General features: G+C 39.9%; 1 protein-coding gene across 5 annotated transcripts in view; it reads left to right on the top strand.

Moving 5' to 3' along the window:
• GDA (guanine deaminase) overlaps positions 1–15976 on the top strand; it is a 71645-nt gene that overhangs the window by 50874 nt on the left and 4795 nt on the right. For 3 of the 5 annotated variants that reach the window (XM_027614969.2, XM_027614968.2, XM_027614972.2), the window contains 6 exons: positions 1259–1366; positions 4551–4648; positions 6961–7028; positions 11948–12094; positions 15193–15323; positions 15701–15728. In XM_027614969.2, coding sequence (XP_027470770.1) covers positions 1259–1366; positions 4551–4648; positions 6961–7028; positions 11948–12094; positions 15193–15323; positions 15701–15728 — 580 coding nt within the window. Of the gene's footprint in view, positions 1–1258; positions 1367–4550; positions 4649–6960; positions 7029–11947; positions 12095–13310; positions 13364–15192; positions 15324–15700; positions 15729–15976 lie in introns of those variants that run through there. The other 2 variants (XM_027614971.2, XM_027614970.2) reach the window with 2 other exon arrangements.

Here is a 15976-nt window from a genome sequence, read left to right as displayed (position 1 = left end):
AGTATACCATGGTGCCATATTTGGAGCTAGTGTGTCCTGAACTCCATGAACACAAAACAAAATCAAGGATATCCTTGCTGCGGGGGGTGGGTGGGGGGGTGGTGCGGTATGCATATGTGCATGTGCATTTAGCATTTACTCAAATTTATCAAAGTGAAAAGAATCATCTGGTTGTCCTTTTTTTCTCTTCAGATGCCCATGCATTTCTTCAGTGGTCTAGAGTTCCTCGAGGCCAGGATAGAGCTCAGCCTCTAGGTGGAACACTCTGTTTTTAGAACCTTGCTCTTTTTTTCTCTTATTTCTTTGGCTCACACTACCTCATGGAGAAGGGGGAATGGCATTGCCATTCTTGGAAGTGGCAACTTGCTCATGAGTTTTTTCCTATTATATGTACTCATCACCAGTTGGTCTGGAAGGATTTTTGTTTTAGGCAAGGGCGTGGGGTTTATGGTGTCCTAGAGAAAGGTTGGCATGGGGGCCAGGACTCATTTGTTTTGATTGGACATGATTTTTATGGGCTCTTGTTTTGGTGACAGCAGGATTGTCGAGGCCAGTTATTTTCGAACTGTCTTCTGTGGAAGAGCTCATTTGGGAAGTTGCCAACGGGGCCAGAATGAGGACAGGGTTCTAGAGTCCCTGAGAAGCAACTTGTTTATGCCTTTGACATATTGTATCTCTATGAATTTTTATATGAACGACATACTCAAAGCTGAAAGAGCTTGGAAAACTACCCATTTAGCCCAACACTTATATTTGAAAGATGAGACTGTAGAGACCCAAAGGGAAGACCTGACTCACCCTACTGAAACATAAGTAGGCTCAGAACTTGAGCTGACATTCATTTCTCCTTGTTCAAATTCCAGTTTTCGTATGAGTGAACCATGCTGTCTGTCCTTTTATGGCTATGAAGCTCTTCTCTTAAATGGCCAATATCAAAAGAGGCAAGTTGCCACAAATAGCTAGGTTCAAGTACTGTCTTCACGTACATACTTGCTATAGAAAGAATATAACATGGGTCAAGGTTAGGGCTAGAACATTACATATTCATGTAACTATCATGTTCACGTTCATCGTTTCTTTTTCATATAGGTGTGATATTATATATAATATGTATAACTGTTTTCAATACAACACATGTAGCATCTTTGTTGTCTTACATAGGCAAGTAGAAACCATCCTTATCATTTTGGGGTAGGAAGTATAATTTCTAATGGTATTTCACATTAGAAAATTGCAAGTATTATTTATTTTCTTGTAGAGCCATATAAGTGAAACTGTCAATGAAGTTGAAGCTGTGAAGAACCTATTTCCCGATTATAAAAACTACACAGATGTGTATGATAGAAACAATCTTCTGACAAATAAGGTACATTGCATATCATGACATAATCTGTGTCGAGTAGGGCATATTTATCTACATTTTAAAATCTTTGTAATTGGGGGGGCAGTGGGAAAAAAATGAAATAATAAAATAAAATCTCAATGGTAATCTTCAGACTTCTCCAACATCTGTGCATTTCCCAAACTAGAGTAAAGCTCAGAGGATGCTCATGCGTGGGTATATAGTTAAAAATCGGCCTGCAGTTTCATCCCAGTAAATAAATCTCAAGGCTTCTTTGAGGATGGGAATGTCATTTGGTCCAAAGACATTTTGTCAGTATCCATTAGAACGTAAATGTGCATTCCCTTGAGTTAGCAGATGCATTTCTAAGGATCCATTCTGTAAGGAATATGAATAAGAATGTTAATTAATGTGCAAGTTAGGAAATGTCTATCAGTGGGTGATTGTTTAGATTACAGAACATCCATAATTAAAATTGTATCCAGCTTTCACAAGAATGATGTATACAGGCTTACAAGGAAGAATGTTAATATGGTATTGTTTGATGTATGTGGGTGCATGCTCATTTAGAAAAAATTTCTGGAGGGGTGCTGGGTGGGGCTCAGGTCACGGTCTCGGGGTCTTGGGATCAAGCCCCGCATCAGGCTCTGCGCTGAGTATGGAGCCTGCTTGGGATTCTCTCTCTCCTTTTTCCTCTGCTCCTCCCCACTTATGCACTCTTTCTCTCTCTCTCTCTCTCTGTCTCTTAAAAAAAAAATAATTATCTGGAATACAAACATTGACTGTTAAATGTGATCCTCCTGAGGGAGAAAACAGGGGACTTTTTCCTCTTTTTTTTTTTTTTAAGATTTTATTTATTTATTTGAGAGAGAGAGAGAATGAGAGAATGGGAGCATGAGAGGGAAGAGGGTCAGAGGGAGAAGCAGACTCCCCGCTGAGCAGGGAGCCCGATGTGGGACTCGATCCCGGGACGCCAGGATCATGACCTGAGCTGAAGGCAGTCGCTTAACCAACTGAGCCACCCAGGCGCCCTTTACTCTTTTATTTTTAAACACTGTGGTATTGCTTTTTAAAAAAAAGAGTGTATAATACTTTCATAATTAAATAATTTCACATTAAAATTAATATAGTGAGGAGACACTTCATTACAACAATATACCCCTTGGCCTTGACCTTCAATGAATTGTACAAACTTCATGGAGAGTTGAACATACTGCAGCAAATAAATTCTTCGGGACTGTGAACGGAAGGCTGAATAGGACTAATTTGAAAGGTTAATACTCTACATAGATCTTGTAAATGCTACACTGTAATTTTCATCCTCTACATATATTTCCATGTGAATAATAAATTAACCTGCCATTTGCATGTTAATTTTATTTGCACAGAGTTTGGGAAAATTTTATTTTATTAGTAATCCTTGGTCACTGAACTGTGCCTCCCAAAGGAGAAAGCTATCTGGAAACAGGTTTTGAACTGAAGGAAAAAGAATTTTGAAAGAGTAAAGCCTTTTTTTAATTTTAATTTTTTTCATTTGAGTGGAGTTGACACACACTGTTACATTGAGTTTCAGGTGTACAACATAGCGATTCAACTTTCCTATGTTACGCTATGCTCACAAGGGTGGCTACCATCTGTCACCATACAACCTATTACCATTGACTCTATTTCCTAGGATGGGCCTTTTAGTCCCATGACTTATTCATTCCATCACTGGAAGCGCGTGTCTCCCTCTCCCCTTCCCCCATTTTGTCCCGTCCCCCCCACACCTTCCCTTCTGGCAACCATGTTTGTTTTCCGTGTTTACAGGTCTGATTCTGCTTCTGTTTGTTTGCTTGCTAATTTTTCTTTGTTTTAGATTCCACATATGAGTGAAATCATATGGTATTTGTCTTTCTCTGTCTGACTTATTTCACTTAGCATAATGCCCTCGAGGTCCATCCGTGTTGTTGTAAATGATCTCATGTTTTGTTATTGCTGAGTAATAATACATTGTATGTATACCATGAGAAAGACTTAAATCCTTTTCAGGAAAACCCACAAATATTACCAGGACTAAACAGGGAAGTGTTGTATGTGGGCAGTGCCTGCCTTCTTGGGTCAATTTTATCTTCCAAATTAATGCATATAAAATATTATATTTCCTAATTTTTGTGAAAATGTAAATATAGGTGATAAAACAGTTTATTTGGTTGTGTCAACTATACTCCAATTTAAAAAAGACTTAAAAATAGATAAATAAAGATTATTTGGTTTTATGTATCAAGAGCATCGGGGGGCGACTGGGTGGCTCAGTCGTTAAGCGTCTGCCTTTGGCTCAGGTCATGGTCCCGGGGTCCTGGGATCGAGCCCCGCATTGGGCTCCCTGCTCCGCGGGGAGCCTGCCTCTCCCTCTCCTTCTGCCCCTGCTTGTGTTCCTGCTCTCGCTATGTCTCTGTCAAATAAATAAAATCTTTAAAACAACAACAACAACAACAACAACAAAAAAGAGCATCGGTGTCTGTATTCAACTAGGAGCAGAAATACAGAACACCTCTTTCCAGGATTACGCCCACAGCTTCCATGTGCTGACAAAGGAAACTTACTTCTACAAAGTCTGACTGAGATGGGAACAAGCTCAGCCCCACCAGTTGCTCACCAGGTAGAATTCGAAAATGAAGTAACTTGGTTTTTTCTAAAGCAGAGATGAAGGCTGTGTCGTATCTTTGAGCTGGTTGGATATTCTATCCTGTCGATCACCTGGACCCTTGTTATTTTATAGAAAAAAAGAAATATTGGCTGAGACTTGTGTAATCCAGTGTTTCTACAGGCCCTTTTTTTTTTTTTTAAAGATTTTATTTATTTATTTGACAGAGAGAGACAGAGCGAGAGAGGGAACACGAGCAGGGGGAGTGGGAGAGGGAGAAGCAGGCTTCCCGCGGAGAAGGGAGCCCGATGCAGGGCTCGATCCCAGGACCCTGGGACCGTGACCTGAGCCGAAGGCAGACGCTTGACGACTGAGCCACCCAGGCGCCCCGCTACAGGCCTTTTTTGAGGGGTAACTTGTACACAGGGATTTTATACATCCAAGTAATCATAAGTGCTCTTGTGAAGATGCTCACAGATAAGTCACTGCTTCAATCTGTACCTGTAACATCTTGCTGTGAGTCAAGACTAAGGGAAACATTTTTTAAGGGGTAAACTCCACATAGGATACTCTTCTCTCCAGACAGTGATGGCGCATGGGTGCTACCTTTCCACAGAAGAGCTGCAGGTGTTCAAGGAGCGAGGAGCAGCGATCTCGCATTGCCCCAATTCTAACTTATCGTAAGTAGGCAATAACCGGTCGGTCGGTGATGAGCATTTGGGTTGCGAATTAGCAGCCCAAATACCTCTGTTTTCTCAGTCAGGCCTCCAATGTCCCTCTTCGAGAGTTCTGTCTGACTGGGACAGGAACCAGACAGACGCACAGAGGCTTACCTGTGCTCGGTGGGGAGAAAGAGCACACAAAAGAGGATACTTTTTGCAGAGTATGCATTTGAAGAACACAGCATCTCTTCAAATTTCTGCATTTGCCCAAAATGGGACAGTAGGAAATATAACAGAAAGAGTTCAAAACCTACAGCATCTCGGGGTTTGCAGCCAAGGACCGCAGGAACGCAATAGGCCAGGCAGGCAGTCCAGGGAGAGGGTACTGACTTTGCATACTCTGCGGTCAGGAGAAGGAGCAGTGCTGCCGTAAGCCGACACCCCACAATATAAATCATGCTGCTGGATCCTACAGGATGCCAGTTCACATGGGAGAGACCGCGTCCTGTTGTAATTCCCCAGAATGCAAAGCTTTATTTATAATTAGTTTTTAACCCTTTGCAAGGTCGTAGATCCATAAGTGAGTCGGATGAAAATTATGGCCTGTATTTTCAGAAAAAAGCTCACAGATACAGAAATGTTACATCTAATTTCAGGGAATTCATAGATCCTGTGATACTGATCCATGGATGCTAGGTTAGGAATCCATGCTCCAGGATTCGATGCAGAAGGGATCTCATTTCTGGTGCTAATTGATCCAGAATAGAGCTCCTCCCACTTAGAGGCAGGTTGAGATGGATCATTCATAATATTCATTCAGCGAATTTAGGTTCTGCTAGATTTTAGTGGTTTTTTTTGAGGATTATTTTGTATCCTCTCCTGTTTTGAGTTCTTGCAGAAGCGGACCATGAGACAATTCATGTACAAGTAGTTTATTTGAAGGTGACCTCTGGAGGTTGGTTGGTAAGACAGAAAAGGGAAGGACATCAGTAAGAGCACATCATCAAGCAGCTTACCATTGTGGGCTCCTGGAGTTTAATTCTTCCAGAAAGCTCAGGGAACCGATGTACAAAACAGACCTCAAAGTCATTCTGCCTCAGGAGTGAGGCAGTGGGGATCGTCATTCCCACACACTGTCAGTTATTTGTGGAGGGCTGCTGGGTGAGGTCAAGAGGTATCAGTTCCCTTGAACCCCCGACCTTCCCCAAACAAGGGCAGAGTAGGCTCTGTGATGGGGAAAGAGCCGCGAGGTAGGGCTGGAGGTGCGGGCAGCTGGAAGTCTAGGGAGTTGACTGCAAAAAAGGGTATGTGTCAGAGGTGGTATAGGAAACACATGAGAACCAAAGAGCTATATTTCTGGTGTGTTTTGAGAGGTTCCAGAGCCTTCTGGTTTTCAGACATAAAGTAGTCACACATGACAGGGAATCTTCCTGTGCATGGCCAGTGACCATAACTATGGTCTAGCGACCTGACGGGGAAAGGATTTAACATCCCGTGGGTTAGTTACACAATATCTAAATTAAAATATGATCCAGCTTTGCAAATTGAGGTTGGAAGTTACATTTCTTCATGGATACGTTTCTGTTTAGATGGTCACTGCTATTCTGGCTCCAACAACTTTGAAAGGTTTATTGCACGTGCACTGGGGATTTGACGATGGTTAGTTAACATGCATCTTCAAGGAGACCATGGTGACCTTGGCCTCTTCTCAGACTTCTAAGGAACGCTTTAGTTTTCCCTTGTTTCTCTAGAAAGGCAGCACATCTAGTAAGCTCAGGGTCGTCATGTCCGGAATTCAGCCTGGAACGTTCTCTCCTAGCTGCTGTGGTCCTGTGAACTGTCCTGACTCATCAGCCTGCACCCCCTTTCCCAGTAATACCCTCTTTCTTTGATTTTGCAAGGCACTACTCATTTGGGTAACAAAGTATCCCAGACAGAGAGGAAAGACAATGCTTTATAATTTCTACTTCTGAACATAGAAGGATGAGTTTGTTAAAACAAAACAGCACTGAAGACCAATAGATTTTTGCATGAATGGCAAGATTGAATTTCTTCATTTATTTTTCCTTACAAATGATCCCATTTTCCTTCTGTTTCTTGCTGCTTTGTACCCTCCTGAGATTAACCTCAACCCAAGGAGTAAAGCTCCTTTATGATCGTTTTTTCACTCCGGGACTCAGATGATCTGATTTGGCCAATGTGTTTGTGTCAACATGAGAGCTGTTACGACAGAAAACACAATTTTAGTGAAATCACCATCCTTATTGCTGGTGTCCTTTTTTGTTGGAAACACATGCGTCTCCTCGTCCTGACGTCTCCTCTCTCTACAGGCTCAGCAGCGGCTTTCTCAATGTGCTAGAAGTCCTGAAACATGAAGTGAAAATAGGGCTGGGTACAGGTCAGTATTTTGCTATTTGGACATAGTCAAAGTGGTCGAGTAAGTGCATAACTTTATGATGTGACTAAGTTTCAGGTAACAGTTTAAAAAATTAGTTTTCTTATCTGGGAGTACTATCTCGAGCTAATAAAATGGTGGGTTGGCAGCAGTAAGAAAATGTATGCAAAGGGAGAAGTTTTTATGATGCTAATCTCCTGAAGGCCATTATCCTCACTTAGTGTTCAGAGATTGGGTGATAAAAGGTAAGTCCTTCTAAGGTGCTGTAGAGGTTTATTGTTTTTTTGGTTTTGTTGTTGTTGGTTTGTTGTTTTTTTTTTTTTAAACTCCTTGATTTTTCTTCCCCTTTTGTTTTGTCCTTCTGGCTGGGTTTTGATGGTTTGGATTTGTATGGTTTTAGTTTTTGATAACTGTGTCATCACAAATACTGTCTCAAAAGAAAATTAGTTGACCTTGCCATAGGGAGCAGAGATTCAGTCTATGCCAGCAGTGAGAACTTTGAGATATAGTAAGAACTTGCTTTGATTTTGAGCAGTGTTGCCCAAAATGAGATTCCAGTTCCCACAGGCAGTCTGTTGTTTGCCGTGTTGAAGGACATTCTAGGTGGCTGATGAATTAGTGGTGTTTCCCCCCCCACCCCCCCGCACAATACATTTTAATTGTTTTTCCTGTGTGCAGTGCTCCTCACTTTGAAAGTATGAGACAGGCCCAAATGTCTAGGCATATCCCCTGTGAACCTTTTATTACTGTGTGTGAATAAACTAAAAATTTTTTTTAATGGGTGTGGGGCACAAGGATTTATTTTCCATTCCTCATGCATTTGTCTTCCTGATACTTATTGCATCATGCATATTGATGATGATGGTTGTCATCATTTTCTGCAATAACTCACGTCTCAGTTACTTTATACCAGCAGTATTGCTAAGATATACAATAAAACAAAGTGAATTATTATTTTTAAAGAGGTGTGCTAGATTAGATGTTCTCCCCAGTTTTATATGAGCAAAAGAATTACGATTTAAAAAAAGTTCTTATTTAAGTCTTCAATCATTGAGACTGTGGTAATACCTGGATATAGTCACAGGTGTTAAGGTAGTTATTTTACCTTCACAGAAAAGCTTTAATGAATACGAAAAAACATGGCCAAGAATTTTTTACACACTAGTCCGTTAATGAAAAATTTTATAGACAGCCAAAAATCAGGTAGGTATTGCTTTCCAATTTTCTAGGATTTTGGTCTCCATGATTTAAGTTCATCACATAACTTCCAGTTCTTGACTTTGGGTTGGATAGTGATGGATAAAATATTTAGGTAAAGCTTTGTCACTTATTAGCTGTAAGACTTTGAGCAAATTTCCTTAATTTTCTAAGACTTCATTTCCCTAATTTCTGTAACAGTAACAACGGTTATAACTATGTCTAATAAGCTTGTTTTGAGGCTTAAATGAGAAAAAAATGCATGCAAAATGGTTAGCACATATTTGCACATTGCACTAGTCAATCAAGATTGGTTTAAAGGGAAAGAGCAATGTTGGTGTATTGACCAAAGTTTTGATCAAATATGATATATTCACTTATGAATTGGGAGAATGCTGTTGCATTTTACATAGTCTCTGTTGCAATAGCCCCACTATGTTCCACTCTTTTTGAAGCATGACCTTTATGTATCAACCTGCCCATCCCCTGTAGGCTTCAGAAGATCATTTAACCTCATACTATGGGCAGAGAGCAGGTCCAAAAGTGGTTTTTTCACCCTGTCTATAACAAGTGGAGGCAGATCTGGACTTTCTCAACTATTAGATAGGAAAAGCCCACATGAAGCTTAACAAAAATATTGCAAAACAGAAGAAAGTCATATCAAAGGAATGAGGGGCACCTGGGTGGCTCACTCAGTTAAGCGTCCAACTCTTGATTTCAGCTTAGGTCATGATCTCAAGGTCCTGAGATCGAGCCTCACATTGGGCTCCATGCTGGGCATGGAGGCTGCTTAAGATTCTCTCTCTCCCTCTGCCCCCCTCCCTACTCATGCACATGTGTGCACTCTCTCTCTCAAAAAAAAAAAAAAAAAAAAAAGAAGATGAGCTTATCTCTGAAAATGATCTACTTCAGGATCTAGAAGAAAATCTCAGAAAATTGCCATCACCCTTGGAGTATAAGAAGACATGGTACTATGAAAAGACCACAAGTTGTGATGGAAAAAGAAATTTTTTAAGTGAAAGAAGAAAACTGGGGGAAAAAAAGTGAGAAGCATGTAGACAATCCTACATGACTGGAGGGAGGGTAAATTTTATAACCACTTTGGAAAACTTTTTGGCTATTTCTTATAAAGTTAAAGATTCATCTACATATGACCCAGTAATTCCATTTTGGGCTATTTACCCTAGAGAAATGAGCACATATGTTTGCAGAAAGAATTGTACACGAATGTTTATACCAGCTGTATTTATAATAGCCCCTAACTGGAAACAATTCAAAATCCTGCAGACAGGGGAATGGATAAGCAAACTGTGGCATATTCATAGAGTGGAGTGCCACTCAGCATTCAAGAAAGTAGGAACCACTGATCTATGTGAAACAAAGGTAAATCTAAAAATATTTGGTTAAGTGAAAAAAGCCAGGCACAAAAGAGCACATGTGGTATGTCTCCAGATGCATGAAACCTAGGGACGAGTAGAGCTAACATTATTGATAGAAATCAGAAAGTGGTTGCCAAGGGTTGGGGATGGGGAGAGGAGGGGAATTGACTGGAAAGGGCCGAGAGAGAGCTTGCTGGAGCAATGGAAATGTTTAATATCTTGTCTTTCTGAAAGGTAGTTAAATGGCTATGTACAATTATTAGCATTCATCAAACTAGACACCTGAGCATTTTATGTTATCTTAATTATATTTCAGTTTAAAAATAACAAACCATTTTAGGAAGCTATGAGAAATAGAACTATTGCAGAAAATTAAATCAGTGATGTGGAAAACAACATTGATCAAAGATCAAAGGGGGTGTTTGAGAATGATCCACATGGAGCATAGAAAGAATAACACCAACACAGGGGGTTTTCCTGACCCAGGATCCAGAACAAGTCAAAGAGAAGTTGTGAAGGATAAATCTTTTCTGAGCTTAAGAAAGAACTGTGTATCATATTCAAAGAATTTACCCTGTTCTAGGCTAAATTATAATCGGCAAGATACTGGAATTACAAAGAAAAAGGAAAAAAGTCCTTAAATACTGAGGCAGGGAAAAAAGTCAGTTATCAGTAAAACAATTAAAAACCAGTTTGGTTTAGGGTGTTTTTGCTGGCATGAAAAATAGCAAGAACAAGGAAGAATTTGGAGCCAAATAATTGTTACTCAAGAATATTATATTGGACGAGATTCTCCCTCATGTGCGAAGGCAACAAAATTCTCCGATGTACAAAGTTTTGGAAAATATTTCTGCCCATGAACTCTTGGAAAAAATTACTTGAAAATCTACAGCATTCAATGAGTTATGAGACAAAACAATGGGCCAAGGCCTAGGGAAGTGATGGGACAACAGCATATCAGGGAAGGCTAAGTCAGTTAAAATAGAAATAAGATTTAAAAAGTTGTAAAAGAATTTAAAAAATGAAAGCAAAACTCAAAAATGTATCTTAAGAGAGCATATGTACAATGTTAAAAGTAACACCTTAAAAAAGTTATCAGGCTATGAACCTTAAACTGTTCTCAAAAAAATAGTCAATAGACAACAACCACCACCACAAAAAAATATAAACATAGTCCATTCTAGAAGGGGAGTAAATCGGAGGGGGAGACAAACCATGAGAGACGATGGACTCTGAAAAACAAACTGAGGGTTCTAGAGGGGAGGGGGTGGGGGGATGGGTTAGCCTGGTGATGGGTATTCAAGAGGGCACGTTCTGCATGGAGCACTGGGTGTTATGCACAAACAATGAATCACGGAACACTACATCAAAAACTAATGAGGTACTGTATGGTGATTAACATAACAATAAAAAATTTAAACAACAACAACAACAAAAAAAACATAGTCCATTCTAAAATCTCTCCCTGAAAAATTATCATAAAGAAGTAGCTTTTAATTCCCTAAGTCTTCATCTGGGTTAGAATAGAGCTAGGATGAGTTTTTAAGGGCATAGAACTGTGAGCTTGTTTTAAATCTCATGTTAGCCATTATCTTCATAACTATGCAGGCATATTTCTGTGAGAGTTCAGGGAATATCCAGAGATAAGAGTTTTCTTCTCTTAACTTTATTAACCATTTGGTTGCACTGGGTTGAATTGTGTGCACCCTTCCTCATCCCCCACCCCCAAAGATGTCTGCTGAATAACGTAAATGTGACCTTATCTGGAATAAAGGTCTTTGCAGATCTTTACCTTTACATTAAGGTAACGATCTCAAGATGAAGTCATTCTGAATTAGGGCAGGCCGTAAATCCAATGATGAATGTCCCTACAAGACAGAAAATGAACGGCATGTAGACAGAGAGAAGGCCCTTTGACGGCAGGGCGGACACTGTAGCTACATTGCGGTAAGCCAAGGAACTGCAGGAGCCTCCAGAAACTGAAAGCAGCAAGGAAAGATTCTTCCCTAGAACCTTTGTTGGGATCATGACCTTGCCAACACTTTTAAGACTTCTGCCCAAAACTCTGAAAGAATAGATTTATACTATTTTAAGCACCGCATTTGTAGTAATTTGTTGTAGCGACCCTAGGAAATGAATACATTTAAAAATCATTTGATACTAATTGCAGGTTTTGAATTCTTTCAACCGTTAGTCTGTGTCTATTCTGTGTCTAGATAAGATCTTTTCTTGGAAGTGTATTACAGACTGAATATCGGTCACCAAAAACCAGAAACCAACCGCATACACCTAATATTCCATTTATCAAATAAGGTTACTGTTGTGGCTTTATTTTATCTACCATAGATGTGGCTGGTGGTTATTCAGCTTCCATGCTTGATGCAATCAGAAGAGCGGTGATGGTTTCCAATATCCTTTTAATTAATAAGATCAACGAGAAAAGCCTCACTCTCAAAGAGGTCTTCAGACTAGCTACTCTTGGAGGCAGCCAAGGTAATGACCATTTTATCTCCTTCTTGAACAGTGTACAACCACGCCAGTCTGCGTCCTTGGAAGCAGTATGAAGGCTTGCGAGAGTGGCATCAGCAGGCATCCCACATTCACACCCCAATGTTGCATCTCAAATACCATACCCCAAATTTAGTGGGTAATGTTCAGACATGTGGTAGAGGTATCCTTTCTTCAGCAAGTCCCCTGTCTTTGGCAGAGGACACGTTCAACACACAATTATATTAAGCACTTTAATGGATATTTGCAATGGTCACATGTACGTGAGTTCCTTAAAATAATCAGTTTTCCCCCCACTGAGTCGAGTAACACGTTCTCTGTTGCCCTGAGGGATGATAGTAATGATATTCAAAGTAATAGTAAAAATAATAGCCAAGACTTAACTCTTGCCAGGTAAGAGGCACTATGGGTCATGCTTTCTGTGTCCTGACTCCATCCTTACAGCCACTGCTACTCATCCCCCTTACCCGCAAGGCACCTGAGAGAGGCGTACACAGTTGTCAAGCTACAGAGTGCCATGATTTGAATCCAGAAAATCTGATGCCAGAGTGCAGGTCCCTGCCCTTCCACTGTGTTATCTTCCTCTGGAAATCCCAGTTTAAACTATGCCTTTTGTTGCTATATTTAAGGATACTAATTACCCAAAGCTCTTTAAAAGGAAAAAGATGTAAAAGTGTAGTTGGTTGATATGTAAATACGGTTCATCAGCTTTTTCCAGTTCTCGCCTGTAACCATAGTTTTAGGGAAAAAATAGAAATCGGTAATTGTCTTGCTTGCAGGCACTTTCGTATTTTGGTGTAATCTGGATGGATGACGGTAAACACAGCATGAAACCTCAGGTAGCTAGTGAGAAATAAAAATATCAAAATAGAGACAGTATAGATACAGAGAGAGAGATTTATGATAGATACCTGGGGTCTTAGAAATGGACGACGATAGAAGCTGAGAGTACCCTGGGAAGAGAAACCTTCTGGCTCTTTGAATGTTCTGGGCTATGATGAATGCCATAGAGAACATTTCTAGCAGGGGTCATACTCTTTGCATTTTCCTAAGTCTTATGGTTTCATTTTTTAAAGTTCCAAGTTTTAAATCATCCATTTTTTTAAGTTCACCATCCCCACCCCTCCCTGTTTGTATTGTTGGCTGACATCTGATTTTCATGGTGCAAATGGATTGTACTTAAGTGCCTTTTTTATTCTAGGCTCCCTGTGAGGTGCTTCGTCAGGATCCTGTATGAGATCGAGCTGGCATGGGGTGCTTACCAAATCATGTCTGTCTTGCTGTGTAGCTTTTAAATCTATTTTCTGGGCCACTGAGCTTACTGTGATGGAATTTCTTCTCCTTAGCTCATGTCTCTGTGAGACTATGAGTGAAATGAGATGAATGGATCGCTGTTTAAATTGTGGCATCTCCCCAGCTTGTCAGAGCCTTTCCATTCACTCTCAAGATCAAGATGTGCATAAATCCCCTTCACAGGGACATCTGCTCCAAAGGCAGCAAAACTGCATTTCCTGAAATGCATCTGAATTGCTTACCAGCCCTACTGGGCCTTTCTGCGATAATCTGAATTTAGACCAATTTACAAATTCGTAAAAGCAATTGTGTCTTTATTTGGTTAGCGCCTGACTGACCTTCCAGGTTCGAACAATTAGCTCACTTAGTTTATATGTACCATCAAAACTCTGGCAAATGAACCTGGTTATCTGACCTGTTAAACACACAACAATTTTATGTTGAATACAGTCATTAAAAACTTATATTTTGTTATGCTTCTCTATCAAAGGCAAAAAATTGTAATTGGCAAAGGAGGAGAGAATGTCCAGTGATTTTCTATTACATTCAGTCCTTCCCACACAATTAGTAGGAGTCACCTAACTGCCTTTAACATTTTCTAATTACTTTTGCACCCCTGTCTTCCTAAAGGAATTCTTTAGCTAAAAAATCTTGTTCTTTTCTGAGAATAAAAGAGTTGCCCTTTAAACAATCTTTTAAGAACAAGTCGGATTTCTTAATCAGTGCTTGGGGAACTGCCAAAAGGCTGCTGGATATCCATACAGAGAAAGAGAACATACCAGATAGTGTCTAACAGAGATACCTGATCCAGTACTTTCATGTTGGACTATATCTTGATGGTGACAGAATTCAATCAACACGTGTAAAAATTCAAATAAATAATGCTGCACTCCAGTTGGCCTTCCTTTTATACATGCTTCCTTTTGGTAGCTCAGTGTGCACTCAGATTATAGGCTTTAAGGAGCTTTAGATATAATACTTTTATTGACTAGGAAAGCCAACTACTGCCATCTTCTAAAACTAAATCATAAAAATGACAGATGTTCTTTCCTGACATCCGATATTCGTGGAACTTGAGTTCTCGCTATGAGATGGATCAAGCCAATAGATAATATCGACCTATGCCCATTTTAGAAAACCATTCTTCTCTGGCAACCAGAAAGTCTCTGAGGTTACCGAACAGTTGGTCTGCTTTCTAAAGCATTGGCACTCTTGAGTTATGAGGACCTATTTACTTTCAGAAGTGAATTTTCTCCATTCAGAGGATTTAAACTAAGAAACTTCGGATGGTTAGCTCTGCATTGGCACAGATGCAAAAGGATACTTCTTATTTATTTGAGGTTCATTTCACTGCCATGAAAATAGATCCTGTCAGCTGTTTCATAGAACAAAAAGGGCAACGAAAAGAGTTGGAGTGTTGGCGGAGAATAGGAGGGAAAAAGAAGACATTATGTCAATTGTCATGTTTCTTAGAGGGATGAATGGAAATCATAGGCCAGCTGGACTGTGAAGAGCACAAATAAAGCTGAAATAGACACCATCTGAATTAGAGATCGTGGTGATGAGGGGACCTGTTTTTATTCTCAGATTTTGCTTTCCATGTGCTTATTCTGCTTTCTGTGTGACAATGTTTTAGGATCTCTTAGAATGAGAGAGCTTCTCTGCTTCATGTTAAGATACATTTTTTTTTCTAGTAATATGTTGGCAGAATCTGTCCTTGCAAACGGGGACATTTTCACCATCTGATGGCTCCAGATACTGACTGTTTACTAATTTATTCCACCCTGTAGCCCTGGGGCTGGATAAAGAGATTGGAAACTTTGAAGTGGGCAAGGAATTCGATGCCCTCCTGATCAACCCCAAAGCATCTGACTCTCCCATTGACTTGTTTTCTGGGGATTTGGTTGGTGAGACGTCTGAAGTAAGTAAAACAAATTTCATCAAAAGGCTTCTTTTTCATGAAGCAGTCACCATAGGAAAAAAAATAGAAATGGAAACATTTTAAGGGAAGACAGGGTTTTCTTAAAAGGGAAAGTAGATCCTTTTCAAATTATTATAATTTGTCAACAAAATGTTAAGAATAGTGGTACTGACAAAAACTTGTATTTTGAATATATTTATATATTTGAATGTATTTGACGACAAGAAGCCCATTTCTTTTTCATTAATGGAAGTAGATTTTGCCTCTGAGAAATAAATTTATATGTCTGTGCTTTGCCAACCCCTACTGGCTGTGAATTTACTCTTCTAAATGCACAGAATTATTTTTTCTTATTATTACTTTATTTTGCATTTTAGGCTGTCATCCAGAAGTTCCTCTACCTAGGTAGGTGGATATATGTCTCTGTGCTAAATAAAATCTTTCCTTGTCTCTTTCTTGGGTACAGCTCCCTGTATGTGTGGCCCTGTAGGTTAAACTACTCTATGCGTGACCATTTCATTTGATGTACTATTTTAACATTCCTCAGCATCAAGCCCATTTAAAGGCACTATTGGAAATGCCCAGGCTCCTCTGGAAGATAAATCCAAAGCTGAGGAATGGCAGGTGCAGGGGAAGAGGCCATCTGTGTCCCT

Source organism: Zalophus californianus, chromosome 13 (genome assembly GCF_009762305.2).
Source record: "Zalophus californianus isolate mZalCal1 chromosome 13, mZalCal1.pri.v2, whole genome shotgun sequence".
In the NCBI taxonomy this organism is placed as follows: domain Eukaryota; kingdom Metazoa; phylum Chordata; class Mammalia; order Carnivora; family Otariidae; genus Zalophus; species Zalophus californianus.
This window is presented reverse-complemented; position numbering and strand designations above follow the sequence as displayed.